The 18,702-nt window shown below is 30.3% G+C and overlaps 1 protein-coding gene across 1 annotated transcript; it reads right to left on the bottom strand.

Annotated features, from left to right (window-relative positions):
* Positions 1–1,217: 1,217 nt before the first annotated feature.
* On the bottom strand, positions 1,218–10,154 carry LOC111618624 (receptor-type tyrosine-protein phosphatase mu-like). Its single transcript, XM_023360179.1, has 17 exons — positions 10,011–10,154; positions 9,593–9,836; positions 7,134–7,221; positions 5,706–5,782; positions 5,583–5,619; positions 5,028–5,125; positions 4,827–4,952; positions 4,601–4,752; positions 4,396–4,531; positions 4,175–4,324; positions 3,859–3,958; positions 3,504–3,580; positions 3,286–3,417; positions 3,081–3,209; positions 2,615–2,802; positions 2,397–2,532; positions 1,218–2,314 (listed from the first exon to the last, which is right to left on the bottom strand). The coding sequence occupies exons 2-17, from the start codon at positions 9,824–9,826 to the stop codon at positions 2,249–2,251; spliced, it is 1,926 nt and encodes a 641-aa protein (XP_023215947.1). The 5' UTR covers positions 9,827–9,836; positions 10,011–10,154; the 3' UTR covers positions 1,218–2,248.
* Between the last annotated feature and the right edge of the window lie 8,548 nt (positions 10,155–18,702).

Genomic DNA, 18,702 nt, shown 5'->3' with positions numbered 1-18,702 from the left:
TGTCTTTTATATAGCAAATCATTCAGCAATTGTATCATCGATCTTACCAGGTACTAGTCAATACCTATTTCACACCTTTTCATCACATTCGTAACTTGCAGTATCTATTTCACCCTTTTATTATATATCACAAAATAAATTCTAGATTTTGCTTCAGTGTTCGGTTCTCCCAAGTATTCATGTGGATATGTGAGGAAAGAATGTATTGAATATACGCTAAAAGGGAAGCGTAAAACGCGGTAAAACGTCATCGCCAACTCGTCATCGTTGACAAGCAGCCGAACTACTTTCTGCCGTCCAGCGCCACGCTATGGAGAGTTTAGACGAGTAAGTTGAGTTTACTATCGTCTGTACAGTATGTAAATTAGGTACCGTAAGTCTAATACAGCACTGTAATTTTATACATTTCTTGTGAAAGAAACATTTCTTATTCAACGGCCATAAAAATTATTTCTATTAATGATGTCTCCAAAGTTCAACGAATTTTTTGCAGAAAAATAACTTGTCAGAAAACGCGCCCGCCGTTTGGTGCGCCGCACCGCGACGAAAACAAGCTTAAATAATGGCGTCGTCGAACGGTGCACACTCGGTAAGTAATCCTACAATTTTTCGTTTATAGCATAGTTTATACGGATTATTCCCAAAAAAATTATATGTAATTTGAAAATGTTGAGTGGAATTAGTCTAGAATCGATTAATTTTATGGAAGAAAACCTTTCAAACAGTCGTAGTCCGTAAACTGCACACGTGACGGGCTGTCATTGGCTCACGTATTTAAAGATTCCTACAACGCGAAATTCTTATAAAGCGGAACGTATCTACCGCGTTATAGGGGGGTCGACTGTACTTAAATCCAGAAAGATCGTAGTTTAAACTTACATTACTTAAATAATCGCACGAGTCCACAATAGATTCTCTCTCAACAACGAGAAAATTTTATTGTTGCGTAGCTAATTTAATGTTAAAAATTTGGATTTTGTAGTGAATTTCGTCATCTCTGTCTTTTGTAAAGAGTGGTATTTTGACGAATCATCCCACTGGTTTGTTTCCAGCCTTTTACTCGTCTTCGTAGACACCGGCCATAATCAAGTGACATAGAGTAAATAAACCATAATTCACGTATAAGTTTTCCCACTTATCCAATTGAATTTCTATAGATAAACACTGTGGTTGATACTCGGATCATCACGCGTCAGTGGTTAACCTTCCAATTATTATAAAATAAGTGTTTTCCTATAGACACGCCATTACTGCAACAGGTATTGCCTGTGTGTAGTAGCGTGCCGGAGCAAACCGAAAATTAATATACAGTTAATCTGGGACTTCTGGTCTCTGGAATTAAATCTCTATGGAAGGAATAATAGTAAACAGAATGGTAAAACTATAAGCATATGTAATTGTATTATATAAAGTCACTTACGAATTTTATTGAACAGTTGTACAAAAGTGTTTGCCTACAAAAAAATTGATGATAATAAATAAAATATAACTTATATAAAAACAATACAAAAGAACATTTTGTTTTTCAATTCAATCACAATAATAATAATTAAATATTCTGTAAAATCTACGCATAGACGAATATTCTCTTTTGAATATTATACACGTTACTTCGTAATAAAAAAAGAAAGAAAAAAAAAATTCTAATCTTGAGCATTTTAATAATACTGTTGATTTCTTTTCTGGTAATATTTACTTTATATATAATTTTTAAAATCACAGATTATAAAATACTCCTTAAAACACAGCCCTACTGTTTTGTATAGACTTATAAAGAACATTGTCAGGAATAGTTTCATGCTGTAATGATGTTTCACGTGGTAATTTCTTCCATTTTACCATATATTATAAAAATTTCTTATTGTTTTCATATGCAAGATGTGTCCTTTTATTGCTTCTTCCATAGTTGCACAGCGGGAAGTTGCTTGATTTATCTTCTTATTGTTCTTATAGTAACAGAAAGAACTTATCATTTGACAGTTACATCACTTGTTACTTCTTAACAAGCTGTTCTTCATCATCTTCCTCGCTTCTCACATCCGTAGTATGAAGTATCTTCCCATAAATGCACCATTGAAAACACGTGAATTATCCAAAAATACGATACTATATTTAACAGAAAGTGTCACCGTACTTTTGGATGTCCTATGTTATCAAATCCTTATTAAAAAATGACACAATAGTACAGAGAAAAGTGGTGTATATTCAGAAAATTCTCTTCCTCAACTTAAATTATTTGTCGGATGATTTATATCTGTTTAAGATATTGAAGAATGTAATGTAAGACAACGTCGTAACAATACTTGTATTCCATCTGTAAAAAATATATTTATTTATAAGTTATTTTTTTATCCATACTTTTTATTTTAAATTAAATTAAGAAAAAGGGTATAAACCATATTTTCTAAAAGTTGTGGTCTGTGTCTTCGAACAGTTTTAGCAGCTTGAAACACGTCCACTTCGCCATGTTGTGCCACTTGTTCTGTGGCTACGTTAGCGGCGCAATACACCCCAACTCTACTTTTTCCATTTCTGTGTGAAGAAATTATATAGGAAAATGTTAAAATAATCTTTCTACTTTATTTTATATCTTTCTAAAGTTTATTATACTTACGCGGACATAACTACAACGGGTCCGTATTCGGTTCTTTGCCTCCATCTATCTACCATGTTCATTAATTCGACTAAAGCATTAGTCGACGTAGGAACTTTATGACCCGCCGGCCAACATGTAAATTGGAAAAGTTGTGTTGTTTTTGATTCTGGTTTAACACCCGACATTAATTCTGTAAGGGATACAATCTGAAGAAATAATACTTCGTAAGTATGGCAATCATTTATGAATTCCTCCTTCAAATCTATTAATAATTAGATTACCCCCCCTATAACACGGTTGATTTTTCCGTTTTATATGAATTCCATGTTGTACGAGTCACTTAGACTTTACAAATACGCGTGCCGGGCTGTGAGCAGCTCACGTATTTGTAAAATCTAAGTGACTCGTACAACATGGAATTCATATAAAACGGAAAAATCAACAGTGTTATAGGGAGGTCGACTGTATTTTTTTTTTTGTTTACCTTTTTTGATATCCTAAACAACCAAGTTTTTATATTTGGATAGTGATTATAAGATATTAATTCGACCGTAAATACTGGACCGTATTTCCTTTTCTTTTCTCTTTCTGTAGGCCAAAATTGTGGAAACGACTGAAAAATTCAAAGATTAATTTAATTTTTTATGAATTTTTACGTAAATATCTAATAAATATATTGGTTTACTTACGCTACAAGGGGGTGGATTGCATAGAAGTACAACGGAATTGCAATCGTGATCGTATACTAATGACCAGAAATCTGCGATTGTCCTTTGTAGTGGCCATTCTGTAATGATATATTCTTTAGGTCTTGTATATCCCTATTAAAATATAAATTTTTATTATTATTAAAAATATTCCATTTGTATTTAAAAATAAAACTAATTTAAAATAGGATAAAACTCACGTCTGCAAACACTGCATTAATATAATCGGTGTTGTCGTTGCTTTGGAAAGAAGTCAAATAAGGTCGGAAATTATCAGCTAGAATTATTTAATATACGATATATTAATGTAAAATCAAATATACATTAATTAAATAATAAATACAGTCGACCCCCCCTATAACACTGTTGATTTTATATGAATTCCATGTTGTACGAGTCACTTAGATTTTACAAATACGTGAGCCGTTCACAGCTTGGCATACGTATTTGTAAAATCTAAGTGACTCGTATGACATGGAATTCGTATAAAACGGAAAAATCAACAGTGTTACAAGGAGGTCGACTGTATTTATTATAATTATCTAATGTACTTACGAGGTACGATGGTTATGTCTCTATTTTTTTCTCTATTTTCGAGACGATATCCTCCCGCACAGTCACCAATCGATAATTTCGGTGCTAATTTGCATATTTTCTAAAAAATATAAAGATTTTTCAATTAAAATTTAATCGAAGAAGATATCCTATAAACACGACTCTTCAAACGTATTGTTTTAGCGCTAGAAAGGGATTAAAGTTGAGATTAATTACTCCTTAAGATGCTTCTCTGCAGTACTTGTAAGCACTGCAGAAAGGCCACATTCTCTGTCTCTCTTCTAGGGGAAAAGAATTAAAAGAAAAGCTTAATTACCTCATATTCTCTTTGATATTCGTTTTGTTTAGTTATAGGATTTTTCATTGATTTATGTTTAAGTTGTTGCGAAATTTGAGTAACCGGGAACCAAGTATTGCCGCATATATGAGCTTCTTCCAGAGTTTCGTGGATGAACATATAATGATGCTATTATTAAAATTAAAATAAATCATTTAATTAACGAATATTTATAAAACATATTTAAAGAATATACTCACCAAATTTTCAACCATCCCCTTTCTAGCCTGTCTTAATCTCTTGGTATATCCAAAAACATCGTAGACATTATCTTCCTCTGCTAATTCCAAATTGGCATCTATACAAAGATAAGTCCCGGTACGACCGCATCCATCGCTATTAAACAATAATCACAATTAAATCGAGAATTAAAATAAAAGACACTTTACCCGGCTCCCGTATTACCTGCAATGTACTATAGTCGGCCCTGTATTTGGATGATAACTCATGTAAATCCTAACTCTTCTTCTAAACTCCAATAGAGAACTGGAAAATGGGCAAGTGTGAGATGGCCAGTTGTTATAATGTAGTTGGGTAATGTCACGAACTTCGTCTCCCTAGCAAGAGAAGGGTAGATTTTTCTTATATTTTATCACAAATGAATCGGAATTTACTGTAAATCTACTCTTACCTTCCTTAATCGTATTGTTCTGATGAAAAAATTAGACAATAGTTCTTCGGAAATTAAAATGGTTTCCAAATCTCCGTAAGATTCTGATTGATTGATCTCTGTAGGCCAGTATTGAACGCACATAACCTGTGATTAATACACATAGATCAATCAATGATCGTAACAGTATAAGATACTCGTATAAGGTATTGTATTACTCACTCTTATGAAGTCGAATACTTTAGTTAACATAACGATAACGTACGAGTTCTGTTCCCAAACCATTCGCCAAAAATCGGAGATGGTATTTTCGTTTGGTCCTACAATTGTTTATAAGAACATTTAATAATTGAGTGATTAAGTTTATTATTAAATAACACTTAAAATTGTAAATCCTAGTATATAAAATGGATCCTTATCGTCGAAACCCATATTAATTAGGGATTCCGAACACGTATCTTGTCTTCTAGAGCCGTTGTTGTATTCCATTCGACTCGAATTCCTTCCAGGAGAGGTCCGAATTACTTTATAACGAAGGATGAGGACGAACGTATCATCATCATCTTCCAGTATTGTCAGAAATGAAGCCGAAATCACGTCTTCTACAGCTAAAAGATTCGAATCCGCATCCTCCGAAGTGATACAAATCCACATTATCCGGAGAACCATATATTTTCTATAGTAAACGGATCCGAACCCACGCCTAATTCCTTTATTTAACACGTGCCTTAACTAGGATTTACACCTGGGGTTCTATTATTAACGATTGGCTCTTACCTTGAGCGGCGATGTAGGCATTTGGCTTTAATATACTCTATAAAAAATAAATAAAAGGGTTATTTTAATAAAGTAAATAATTATTCGGTTTCTAAGTGTAATAAATCATATCTATAAACTCACATCAACATAAGAGGCATTAATGTAATCCGAATCGGTTATCCCCGGTAACGTCCCTAATACGGCTCGATTATAATCATCTGTTCGAGACAAATAATAAATTTAATTGTAATTTAATGACGTTTAAGTGATGTGAGATGAAGGATCGCACGTAAGGGCCACGTGATGGAGTGGGTTAAGAAGTCACGTGTTCAGAATGGCTTTACGCTCTCATTGAAAGCGGGGGGGATGAGAGAAGTTCTCGCGGGTGTTTTTGGGGGTGGTTTAGCGTCACGTGACCGTACCGTCATCTCATTATTCACGTCTTACATTTCTTGACCTAAATTTTATTTATTTAAAGTAATTTTTTTTTACTTAAGATGCCCTATTTTCAACGTTTTCTCTTAGAAATGTTGATTATCTTCCTAATAAAAGTGAATTTAAAAAAATATATAATTCAACGTTAATTTTCTCTCCAATTATAAGAATTTAACTCATTCTAGTAAGCAAAATTAGTGAATTTTTAAACCTTCTATACGAATTTCTAATATAAAATAAATATATAAGAATATTTTATGTTTATTACAACATATAACCATGATATCTCTCTCTCAACCTGTGGTACGAGCACTACAGATATTAAATACAAGCTCTAAAGCCTTGAAAAAAAAAACTGGGATTTCGGGTTTTTTGGTAAATTTTTCATTTTTCTGGGTCATACTATTCGCGGTTCCTTTAAATTCTACACAAATTACTTAATTTAATGCGTTCTAGATAGATACATCTGATAGTTTTTAAGCGTATATATCATTAAAACGCATGAAATTATAACTAAAATTACGCTAGAAACTTGAGCTAGAATACATATTCAACAGTTAATTAACGTTATTCGATAGGTTTATAGAGAGAATTAATGTATTTTATTACTTAGATGCATCAAGAGGAAGTGACTCCTCCGCATCTTCTCTTTGATAAATCAAAGAATTGACTTTTACAACACGAAATCTTATGTTTTTGTTACGTCAAACGAAATTTAAATAGATATTTTATACAATTTTGAATTTTATTTACTGGATCCTAATGATTTTTATGGGATTTTCAATGATGCAATTCATCACTCATCCGTTTACTCTTCATTCTCCTTTTGTTACTTATCACGCTCTTACGCTTGAAACCTTAATTGTTTCTACATGTAAATTTATCACTAATTAAATTTAATTGTTATATTTAATTATAAATTTATGTAAGAATCGATATAAATTCAGTTATTATGTTTTTTTCTATTAGTTAATGGAGAAATTACATTAATAAATGATAAATCTTACTCTAAACAATGACAGAGTTACGTGACGTTCCAATGAATTTTATTTAATTTTATGGCGGAAAGAGAATACTTTTTGTGAATTCTAAATTTAAATTTATAAGTTTTCTTTGTTGAGAAATAATACTTACAAGGCAATAACGTTTTATAAGTATTTTTCTGGTCGTTATCCGCTTTCAAAGCGTGTCTGGTGCTATGAGTATCTTCTCGAATCGCCACCTGAAATTTAAGTTTATAAATATATAAAAATTATTTAAAATCTTATATATTAGATTTTAAATTAGTAAAAAGATCTAAAATTGAAGCTAAATATTAAAAATTAATCATATTAACGGGCGTATTTTTTGATAGGATACGAGCAAACGACATTAGGAGCGTGTGGTTTCTGTTCTCTTGTAAATAAAACACGACAAATATTTAATTAATTTTAAAAGAAAAACGTTGAAAAATATGCTAAAAATACGAAGAAAATAATAGATTTGTTTGACACAAACGAATTAATATTTTTTTCCTGCATTTTTTACAATCGATTCTCTTCCGCTCCCTGTAAATGTATCTTTCCCGCAAAGCACAGATGCTATGCAGAGAATCGTTAAAAGAGAGGCGATTTTTAACAGAATTCAAGCATTTAAAACGTTATTTTAGTTTATAAATGTTATTTATAACAGATTATTATCCTGCTTGATGCAAAATTGTATTCATAAGACGTCTGTTTAGATGACTCTCTTATCTATGGGATAAAGATACGCCTCGGGAGAAACGAAAGAATTCGTCAGTAAATTTTAAATCATTACTAAAAATAAAAACATTTTATGATAAAGGTGACATTTCTTATCACCAAAAAAAGAATTTTTATCGGAGTTATGAACGTAATTAATGATGGCAGATAAAAACTATTTAAAGAATATTGCATAACCGTTTGTAAGAAAGTTCTTTAGTAAAAATTGTTTTTGGAAATCTTCGGTAATGTTATATTTTCCTTTTAATAAATTTTTGGCAGGATTCTAACATTCTCTAAAGATAAAATTAAAATTTTAAATGGCAGACATCCTAATATATAAAGCGAATTCCTCTACGAATCAACGCTTTTCTTTATAAATATGCATCCACCTTAAAATATTATCTATAAGAGAAAAAAAGACTCTAGAACACTAGGGAAGAAAGAAAAACACAAGCGGGGGTGTAGTTATAGAAGCGTGCAGAGTGCCAAGAGAATAGAATGACAACAAAGAGATAAATAATTGAAAGCATCTCGTTGTCAGTTCTCTTCTAGTTTTACTGCAATAAGCATCATTAGTGAGAGATTTTTAATGTTTTGGAGGTAGAAAACAAAGGAATTTCTTGTAAGAGGATCGATAAAATTATATCTGGTTGTAAAAAGATATGTAAAAACTTTGAAAAACAGGAATGTATCCAAACAAAACAATAAATAGCCTTTCTAGAGTAGAATTTGTAAGGAACTTTGCCAAAATCATTTATCATAACAATCGAGAAAATTTTATTTATTTCCCTTCCAGTTTTAAAAATATACCTGATAATTCTATTTATTTTACTTAAAAATTAATTTAGGGCATATCCGAAATTGTTTAGTAATTCCTTTCCCCTTTATTATTATTTTTTGAGTTTTCCTACTGTCTGTATGTTTGTGTAATCTTTTTTTACTTGTAAATATTTAAATTTTTGATTATTTTTATTAAGAATTGCGTTTTAAATTGCTTAAAAAATGTATTCGAAAAATGAAAATTGTCAAATTTCCGTCGTTAAACAATCATCACATCCGCATCCATCCTCTTCACACTTCATCGGAGGATGCTGTAAGCCGGATGTTGCCAACAGATGGCACTCAAGGCCAAGTTTTCAAGGATCGTCCTTTCGTAGACATTCCCGGAAAAATATTGCTGATGTTTCTGTTTACTCTTTCGTCATTAAACGCAACGGGGAAATTACCAGAAATCACGCAATTTTCATAGGAAAAAAAAAAGTTAGGGTACAGAATCGGGATGACAATTTAGGATATTTATCGACCATCCCCCTAGTTTCCAATGTAAATATGGCCGGGGTGCAATCGCTCTTCCATTTAAGTTCGCAGCGGGGGAGATCACGTGATGGGAGGAACGTCTGGTGGGCGGAAGGGAGGTACACTTTCGATTCCTGTAACGAAAATAGAGAGGCCAGCGAAGGTTTGATTCTCGAATATTTTGAATGGTACGAGTGTGTTTCTTCTGTTATTTATCTTAAAAAAAATACCTTTTTTCGAGTGTAAAAAGTGAAAAAAACGCTCGTAAAATAGCGAAAGTAGCTATCGTTTATCTACTACGTCAAGTGTTTACTTTAAACAAAAGAGAAATTTTTAAACGTTTCCAAAAAGAAAAAAATTCAGTTCATATATTAATGAGGAAAATATGTCAGAAGAATGTTAAAATTAGTATATGGAGGTCAGACGAAAAGGATAAAGAAGATAACGGAGAAGTGGAGAATGTAATCTTCTTCTTCTTCATCCTCTCAGCATCACTTTTTGTTTACTGTTATCACTTATTCTCCTACTTTTTCTTGTTAGTTTAGCGTAATTAATTCCGAGTTGTGACCTCACCTCGAATTCCATTTTCAGTAGTGCTTCGTATTTCTTCAGTTTCTCGACGTGAGCAGCAAATTTGGTCACTTCTATGGGTCTGTGGGGAAGAAGTTGATTAGATCTGTCCTCGTTCATCAATCCACTACTGAGAAGAGACAGCTGTAATTTGCTGATGGAAGGATCTTTCTGTTTATTTTGTTTACTTCGTGAGATTTTATTCGGATCCTTGATCATTTTGTTAGTCTTTACCATAATTGAAAGCCTAGAAATAAAAATATTTAAGTATAATCCTTCAAAAGGCGAGTTTAAATGATCTTAACTTAAGAATTTTCGATTATTTTTATATGGAAATTCTAAAGAATAACATATTCTGAACAGTAATTTACTTATTTTTCGATTAAATTAAATTGAATTAAGTAAAAAATACTCGACTCACCTCAGTCAGTTTGAGAGAAAAGACGTTGTTTCGTCTGCTCGTTTCTAACTTATACTGAAGATAAACTAAATATAAGAGACGATGTCATAGAAATTCAAGATTCTCCGAATTATTCATTCACCCAAATCACGTGTTGGTGCCACGAAACGTGGGTAAGTAAGGAGAAAAGGGAGTGGAGAGGAGCCAATGGAACGAGGGTGGATGAGACGTCACATAAGATAGTGGGCGGAAAAGTTTGGTTGTATATAAGGAAGCATAAGAGAAAAGAATTACTTCTCAATAAAAATCCGAAAATAGAAGGTGACCAGGTTATTCAACAAAAGGGGATTTTTCGAATTTCATCACCGAAATTGGGTTAGTGTCGTTTAACTCCCTTCACTTCTTGGATTCTTTGTGGGGGATCTTCTAAAGTTTCTTCGTTATCTCTTCTTGTTTTCCAGTTATCTCTTATGATAATTCGACCAGCATACCACGGATTGACTCTAAAATTTTGGATCACGATCAAATTGCACGTGCTGATACTCACTATTCCAAGAAAGATAGCATCACTTACGTCATCCTGATACAAATCTGTTTAGTTCGATTTAATATGGAAAGTGGTTCTTGCCAATGATCTTCCTTCATCCTTCATCGCTCTTAAAAGTCTAACAGGATAAAATCTACGGCGTGTGACATCCTTTTTAACAATTCTCATCGAGTTTTAAGTATATTTTATATTTAAGATGTTAAAATGTTGGATTTTGTATTGATCAGACGGGACTTTTTAGTTTTCGATAAGTTTGAGAGACGGATAACGGGCAGACAGATTGACGGACGGTTAGGAAAATCAGAGGATAAATAGATGCACATGCAGACCTGAAGGATACAAAGCAAATACGTTCTATCTCATTTACTTTCTATAAAATTTACTATTTTTCATTCTGGAATTTTATGGCGTTATTAGAACGAAATTACGTGGAATTTTGGAGGAAATTAACACCGCACAGCCCCGAATTATTAAATATTTCAAAAACTGGCGGATAAAAACGTTTCTTGATGACTAAAAATTCACGTTTAGACAATGTAAATTATGTTTTTTTTATTATTAATTATAGATTATTTTTTTAGAATTAAGTAGCTGGCTTGAGCCGGAAGTAAACCGGAAGTAATTCGGAGGGCCATTTCCTCTCGGATATCGATTTTGTATCGACCTTATCCGACCTTGACTAATCACGACATCATTACATAGAAGTGATGTTATTTTCAATGGAAATCTCATCAGAAAAACTCGACATTTTCCCTAATTTTTACCATCCCAGAAAAACCTAAAATAAAAAATATCAAAATTTTAGAGTTTATTGAATATTAATTCATTAAAAAAATCGAAATTTTTGTACAAATTTTATAATTTATCCGGCTCTAAACACGCGTAACCTTGCTTGGATTACATACTTTATTACGGAGTTTACTGACGTTTTTTAACAGTCAAACTTCATATTTAGCTCGTCATTGTAATTCTGACGCTACCATAAACTATATTTAGTCGAGTCATTTCAATAAAAACTTATTTACAAAACTAAAATTGGAGTTAACACACTTCCGAATATAAAAATGGCAATTGTGACGTCGCTCTTGGAGCAATTATCCGGTTAGGAACGTAGTAAGAAAATTTAAAAAATAAAAAATAAAAAGCATTTTCATTGATGACTTCTAGCGTTTTTAACGCGTAAAATCCCTAAATTTACATGTTAAAAAATCCCTGTATTGTTTTTTATAGTGGAAAATAATATGAATGAATGTCTAAACCCATGTTCATCTATATACAAAACGTGATTAAGCGCAATGAAATTGTCAAAAAATTAATTTTTAACCGATTTAATTACTTAAATTTTAATTCTAGAATGTTTTTTAGACGTTTGGGGATTTTTTACAAGCATTTTAAGGGAAATTTTTGTAGATATTTAAAGAGAAAAACGTTAAATTTCGGAGGTTGGGTTGAAGGATGCGATGGAAAGATGGTTGTTTTTTTTATTCTCTCGGGAAATATACGTAATTTACTAGTTTCAAACGAAAATAGATTGTTTGGGGAATTTTTAGATCTATCGTTTATCACGGGTAAGTAGAGTCTAAAGAGGAAAGATCCACTTCTAAAGACGAGAGCTTGACATTATTCTCCAGCAATGTTGCGATAATTATTCCTTCTGGCACTAGATGGAGCCACGTTTAAAATTGATCCAAAAATACACCCATTCGTAATTATTTTTTAAATGCATTATTCATTTTTGAGTTTTATTTAATGGTTAAAAATGAAATTATTTAATTTTTTTTTTGCTAATTTTTTGAAAATTAGAAATTATTTTCTTTGGTTTATTTGGTTTGTTCGTTTAATTAATACAGAAAAATTTCTGAATAATTTTTTGTGTGTGTGTTTGTTGATTGTTTCAAAATATACGAGCATCGGTGTTTTTCGAGAAATTATGTAAAATTCTTTCAAACGAGTCATTTATAACATTTTTAAAAATTATTTTATATTTTTGTGTGTAGTTCATCTTTATTGCTTTACGTTTGGAACATATTTTGCACTTTTTTAATAATTTTCTTATAATGTTACGTAATTTTTCTGTAATTTTTTGTAATTTTTCCTGTATTTTTTGTAATTTTTCTATAATTGTTTTGTAATTTCTCCTATAATTTCTCTTGTATTTTTTTCCTGTAATTTTTCTGTAATTATTTTGTAATTTCTCCTGTATTTTCCTGTAATTTTTCTGTAATTATTTTGTAATTTCTCCTGTATTTTTCCTGTAATTTTTCTGTAACTATTTTGTAATTTCTCCTGTATTTTCCTGTAATTTTCCTGTAATTATTTTGTAATTTCTCCTGTATTTTCCTGTAATTTTTCTGTAATTATTTTGTAATTTCTCATGTAATTTTCCCTGTAATTTTCTGTATTTTTTGTAATTTTCATGTATTGTTTTGTATTTTTTCTGTAATTGTTTAGTAATTTTTATGTAATTTTTGTAATTTTCTATAATATTTTTTAAAAATTTTCTGTGAGTTTTAAATTTTTTAACGATTTTTTCCGTAATATTTTATTACATTTTAATGTTTAATATTATTTGCTAAAAATGCAAATTTTTGGAAAAATTAATTTTTAAAATTTTCTAAAAGAAGAAAAAAACACATAAGAGATAATTTTTGTAAAAATTTTGCATTTTTCCAATAAATTCAAAAAGTATTCAAAAAGATATTCGAAAATCTTTTTAATCTGCATTTTAAAAATTTCTAAAATATAGTTCAGCATGTTTAAAAATTATCAAAAATTCGAAAAATATTACATTTTTACCAAAGGAAAATCGTGAAAAATTTTTAAAATCCAACAAATTTATATTAGTATTATTATTATTTTTTTAAAGTTTCTTAATATTACAAAATCATCTTTAAAAAATCTCATTAATTTAACTTTTTCTTCCGAAGAATTTCATAAGTTTTTTTTAGTAATTTCGCGGACAGACACGCGAATGGACGAATTATCAATCAATAAATAAATACAAAACTTTAAAATTTTATTTATTTAAATTTATAAAAATGTAAGTAAGAGCAATTTGTGAACGAATTTTGTCAATTTAATGAATAAAAATTCGTAAAATTTAAGTTTAATTTAATTTTTAATTAAGACTTCTTTACTTTAGAAATTCCAAAATATTACAAAATTTTGGATTTATGTTTATTATTTTATTATTTTTATTATCTAATAATATTTGTAATAAATAATCAGCAATCGTTATCAACAATTCACTAATATTTTCATCATTAATCATTGATCTTCTTTATTTGTCAGGCTTTCATCATCCTGTTTCATCATCATCCGCTTACACTTCTTACTGCTTTATCATCCCTTTCAGAGATAAAATTACAAAATTTATGCAATTTTTATAATAACATATTAAATAAAACTACTAAATAATAATACAAAATTTAATTCCTCAACCAGTAGTTCGCAACCTACCTGTTGGATGAGAGAAGTCCTACACTCTTACGAAATTTCATGTATTGTTATCCTATTATTATTTCGCGAGCTACTTGTTGAGAAGTTTATTAATTTGATAAAAATTTCTATTTTGTGGGGGATTTTGTTTATAATAAATAAAATAATTAAAAATTACATAATAACTTTTATAAATTGAAAAATAAATTTTTATAGAAAGAACTTTTTTGATGTTCCTTTAAAAAATAAGTAGTTCGCGAACTACTTCTTAAAAAAACATTTGTTTTTTATTTAAGAATTTAAGAATAAACCTTTAAAAAATAATTTTATATCGCAAATATTTTTCTAAGGGTGGCTCGCGAAATACCCGTTGGAAAATCTTACTTTACATTATTATATAATAAAATATTACCTCATTTTTCTGTGGACTACTAAAAATGTAAAATATTATTTTCCGATTAGTAGTTTGCGAGCTACCGGTTGGAATCTATACTCTGTTATTTTAATATAGTGACGTCTCAAACTTTATTTTGTTACAAACATCATCTTAAAAAGCGAAAAAGCAATTTACGTTCGCGAACTAACGGTTACGAAACGGTATCCCGCATAAGTACGTGGTGTTCTTCAACCTTTTTTTTTAAGGTTTTGATATAGAGAAAGGTGTTATGTTATAGGAGAACGATGACTCTTAGAGAACGCGAGCCACCGGTTAAGGAGGTGCTTAACTTTAAAACACTTCTGATTTGGAGAATCTCCTTAGTCGCATTTAATAAATCGATAGGTTATGGGTGACGTCTTACTAATCCGAATGAAGCAAATCGCCAGCTTCATCCACCGATGCGTCCGATTCGTCACCATGGCAACAGCATCTCGGATTGGTCCAGATGATTCCGAATACTAAATTTAATCTTTTTTTTTCCTATCTAAAAATGATGGCAAAAGATTGCTTCTGTTGCCTCCAATTCCCAATTATTAAATATTGCTACGTCCAAAACATCAATTTTGGTACCTTTTTTTCTTATTTACGGTATGTCTTCCCTGTAAAATAGCTCATAATAGACTAATTTTACGGGTGGATAAAGCAATTTTTTACATTTTGGACAGTAAAATACAGCCATTTATATACGATATTTAATCTTAAATTTTACAGAAATATATCCATTCTATCAATAATAATAATAATAATAATAATAATAATAATAATAAAAACTTTACTGTATATTGAATTTTTACAGTATTAACGTACTGTACTAAAATATGAAATGACTCGAGTATACACTGTACTATACTGTAGATGCTGAATACGAAGCTGTAAACATTAAACTCACTTTGTACTGTAAACACTGAAAGTATACAGTACAAAGTTTAAACACGATAAAGTGTACCTCTATCTACAATATAAATTATGCCACAATGTCTACAATGAAAGTACACTTCCAGTGTTTATAGTATAAACTAAGTTGTAAATATTATACTGCTGTAAACAATGAAAGTGTAGTTTAATTTTAGACATTGTGGTATAATTTATATTGTAGATAGAGGTATAGTTTATGTATAAATGCTGAAAATCTTCTATACTAGTAATATTAAAATGTATTATACTGTATTGGATGTTATGTAAATACTATTGTAAATACTGTATATAATGGAGTATAACATACTTCAATGTTTTAAGGATTAAAATACTATGAATATTATTCTAAATATTAATGCACACTTAATATATTAAAAGATAATTTTATAATTAATATCAGGGTATAGTTTATACAGTAAATTATGCAATTTTTACTATTTTGCAGTATAATATACTGTAATAAATCTGAAAATAATTATATTTCGAATAAAATAAATGGTGGATTTTAGAGGCTAAGCGAGTATCAACAAGCAATCTCTCCTTATTAAGAGCATTAATGCCTAACTGCAACATTTATTTAGCTAGCAACAAAGAGGATTTTCAAGGGCATTTTCTCTGACCTCGTTCAACAAAAGCACAAAATAATGAGGATTTAGCTAATATATTTATTCGGCACGCGAAGCATTCGAGCTGATTAATGACGCCATTCCCTCCTCCCCTCGTCACACGTGTGATCAATACACCGACAGAAGAATATATCTAAAAAAAAGGGAGGGGGGGTAGATAGTAAACACGTGAAAAATGGCTCTGTTTATTAAAAGAGTATAATTACTGAGGGTTATAAATGAGAAGGCAACTCGATATTAATTCGCTGTTTAGAAAAATTTCCTATGCTTGATTAAATGTTGTGTTATTACTTTAACTCTGATAGGATCATAAAATTGATTTTTAATTTTTAATGGGGAGAAAATCGAATAAAACGAATTCTAACGCTTTCTTAATTGGATCCTATTTTTCGGGTATAGAAAATTCATTCATTATTAGCATTTATATTATCAGAAAATTCATTTTTCTCGTAGTGTAAGAGGGATTTTACCTTCTTATAAATTTCCATAGGCTGTTCCCATATTACAGTATGGAAAATGGATTTTTTTTCTACAATATAGACGGATCTATGAGGAAAATCTATCCCATAATGAAAATTTACATCCATTTAAGTTATACTTTATGCGTTTCTAGAAGGTAAGAAAAAGAATTTTTCTCATACTATAGATTTCAACTGGTAGATCGCGATCTAAATGTTGAGAACCTTAATAGATATTTTGGCATTTTGGATGGAGAATATTAGTTTGAAAATCCATAAGTCTCTCCAATTGCTTGAGCATCGTTACTGGGAGGCATGATCTAACGACTGACGTGCTACAAATTTGAAAATCATTAGAAAAAGTTTCAGCAGAAACTCTAATTTCACAACTACACAGACATAAATCTCTCAACCGGAGATGACCATCGTATAAATTATTCTAAACATTGAAAATATGAAAACAAAATGGAACTCTATCGTCTTTAGAACTACTCTAATGTATGTTTTATACGGAAAACAATGTAAATACTTCTATTTTTTAGATTTATGAAAGATAATTTTTAAATAGATGCGGTTTTAAGAACATACAGTATACCCCCGCTTTACGACCGTTAGCTTTCGACCTTCATTTTTTTATTTCGTGTAAATTTTCTATTGTGACGATATAAAATGCTATATTTAAACCTATTTTCTTCGTTGTTATACGGTTTAAAACCTCAATTTATAACACTGAGTCTATGGGAAATTAGGCTTCGATTTACGACGAGCCAATCTTTTATCTGTACGCATCTATATTTATATATTTTTCTATGATAAAGCATTGAATTTTCTTACCGAAAGTATTAATTCGGCGTGAAACTTGTCCTAGATAATGTGTAATTGCTTTTTTTTTTACAAATTGCGGGTTAACTGTTCGTTGAAGATGCAAAGCAATTAGAGAAACGAGGAGCAAAATCGATATTAACCTTGCTGTAACTGAACTACAATGTTTCATTTGTAGAAAGACGAAGTGAAGAAGAAATTAATTTAAAAAATCTTTTCAAGAATTCAAGGAAACGAAAACAAAATAAAATCAAAAACAAACTTTAATTAACTTGATCGATAAACTTCTCCTATTTATCAACTGCCTTTAATTTCGTTTTAAATATTTCGAAATTAAAAATTTGCATAAAAATTAATCAACTGATCTATTTTTAAACGTTCTTCTAATTTCGAACGGAGATTTATCATTTATATCGATTAAATCTATTTTAAAAAAATCTCTTCCTACCGATAAAATGAGAAAAATTAAAGGAAATTTCTTCTAATCGATTACAAAAAATAATCGATTACAAAAAAAATAATCGATTACAAAAAAAATAATCGATTATAAACAAAAAAATAATCGATTCAAATCGGTTATAAAAGAAAACTAATCGATTTCGTCCGGGTAAATTTATCGATTTCTTTGCAATCGATTAAAATCGATTACTCCTATTGTTTCGCCGGTTTATTCGATTTACAATGTTGTATTTTAAAGTATAAAAATTGAAAAAAAAAATCGATTTAATTATCGAATTTGTCGAATTCTTTTGCTGCACTTTTATCTCTATATTAAGTTTCGATCTTATGTACACATCAAAGGCACTCCAGAAACATTTGAAGTACCTTCGCACAGGATTATATGTGAGAGAACCGACTCCACTTTATTATTACACTTATTAAAAAGATAAATCAAAGAGTAATTCTAATTTGTTATTTTACGGCGTTATATTTATTAAGCGCTGTAATAAATTACGCAAAAATTACTTATTTTTACGAGTAATTCAAGAATCTGCTCTTAAAATTACCGATTATTTACATTATTTTTTATTGAGTAAATGTACACTTTAGGATGAGTTAGGAAGGCAAATTTTTGATAGAAATTCGCTTGTTTATGTTTTTTTAGAGAGAGAGAAATAGCTAGAACCGCAGAAAATTTACTCCAATTCAGATAAATAATAAATTTCGATTAACAACACATAAAATTTTTAATAAACAAAATAAACGACGATAGGAGAAGGGTTTGTCGTTCCCAAATCATTCATTATTCTAAATAATTGATAACATTTAATAAGAAAAAAAAGAAACGGTAAAATGTTTACACGAACGAGTCGAGGAGAAGAAGAGGGGGAAAGAAAAGCTCACGAGGTGGGCCGAACGTCCTCCAATTTCCCAAATCCACGTGCGGAGATTATGACCAATGGCTGACGTCGTTGCTCCTTCACCAAGGCGACGTCAGCTCGGTGTGGTCGAGCGCCCTCACCTCTCG

The sequence above is a fragment of the Centruroides sculpturatus genome, unplaced genomic scaffold (assembly GCF_000671375.1).
Source record: "Centruroides sculpturatus isolate CEXI.00-Female unplaced genomic scaffold, Cexi_2.0 scaffold94, whole genome shotgun sequence".
Taxonomy (NCBI): Eukaryota; Metazoa; Arthropoda; class Arachnida; order Scorpiones; family Buthidae; genus Centruroides; species Centruroides sculpturatus.
The sequence above is the reverse complement of the archived record's forward strand: the minus strand, read 5'-3'. Positions and strand labels throughout refer to the sequence as shown.

Bases quoted from the DNA above. Each gene is read 5' to 3' on its own strand.
- LOC111618624 (XM_023360179.1), bottom strand. From the start codon at position 9,826: ATGGTAAAGACTAACAAAATGATCAAGGATCCGAATAAAATCTCACGA. The intron at 4,953-5,027 runs GTGAGTAATACA...TATTAATCACAG, and splicing joins AAGTATTCGACTTCATAAGA to GTTATGTGCGTTCAATACTG. The intron at 2,533-2,614 runs GTAAGTATAATA...TTCTTCACACAG, and splicing joins CCCGTTGTAGTTATGTCCGC to AAATGGAAAAAGTAGAGTTG.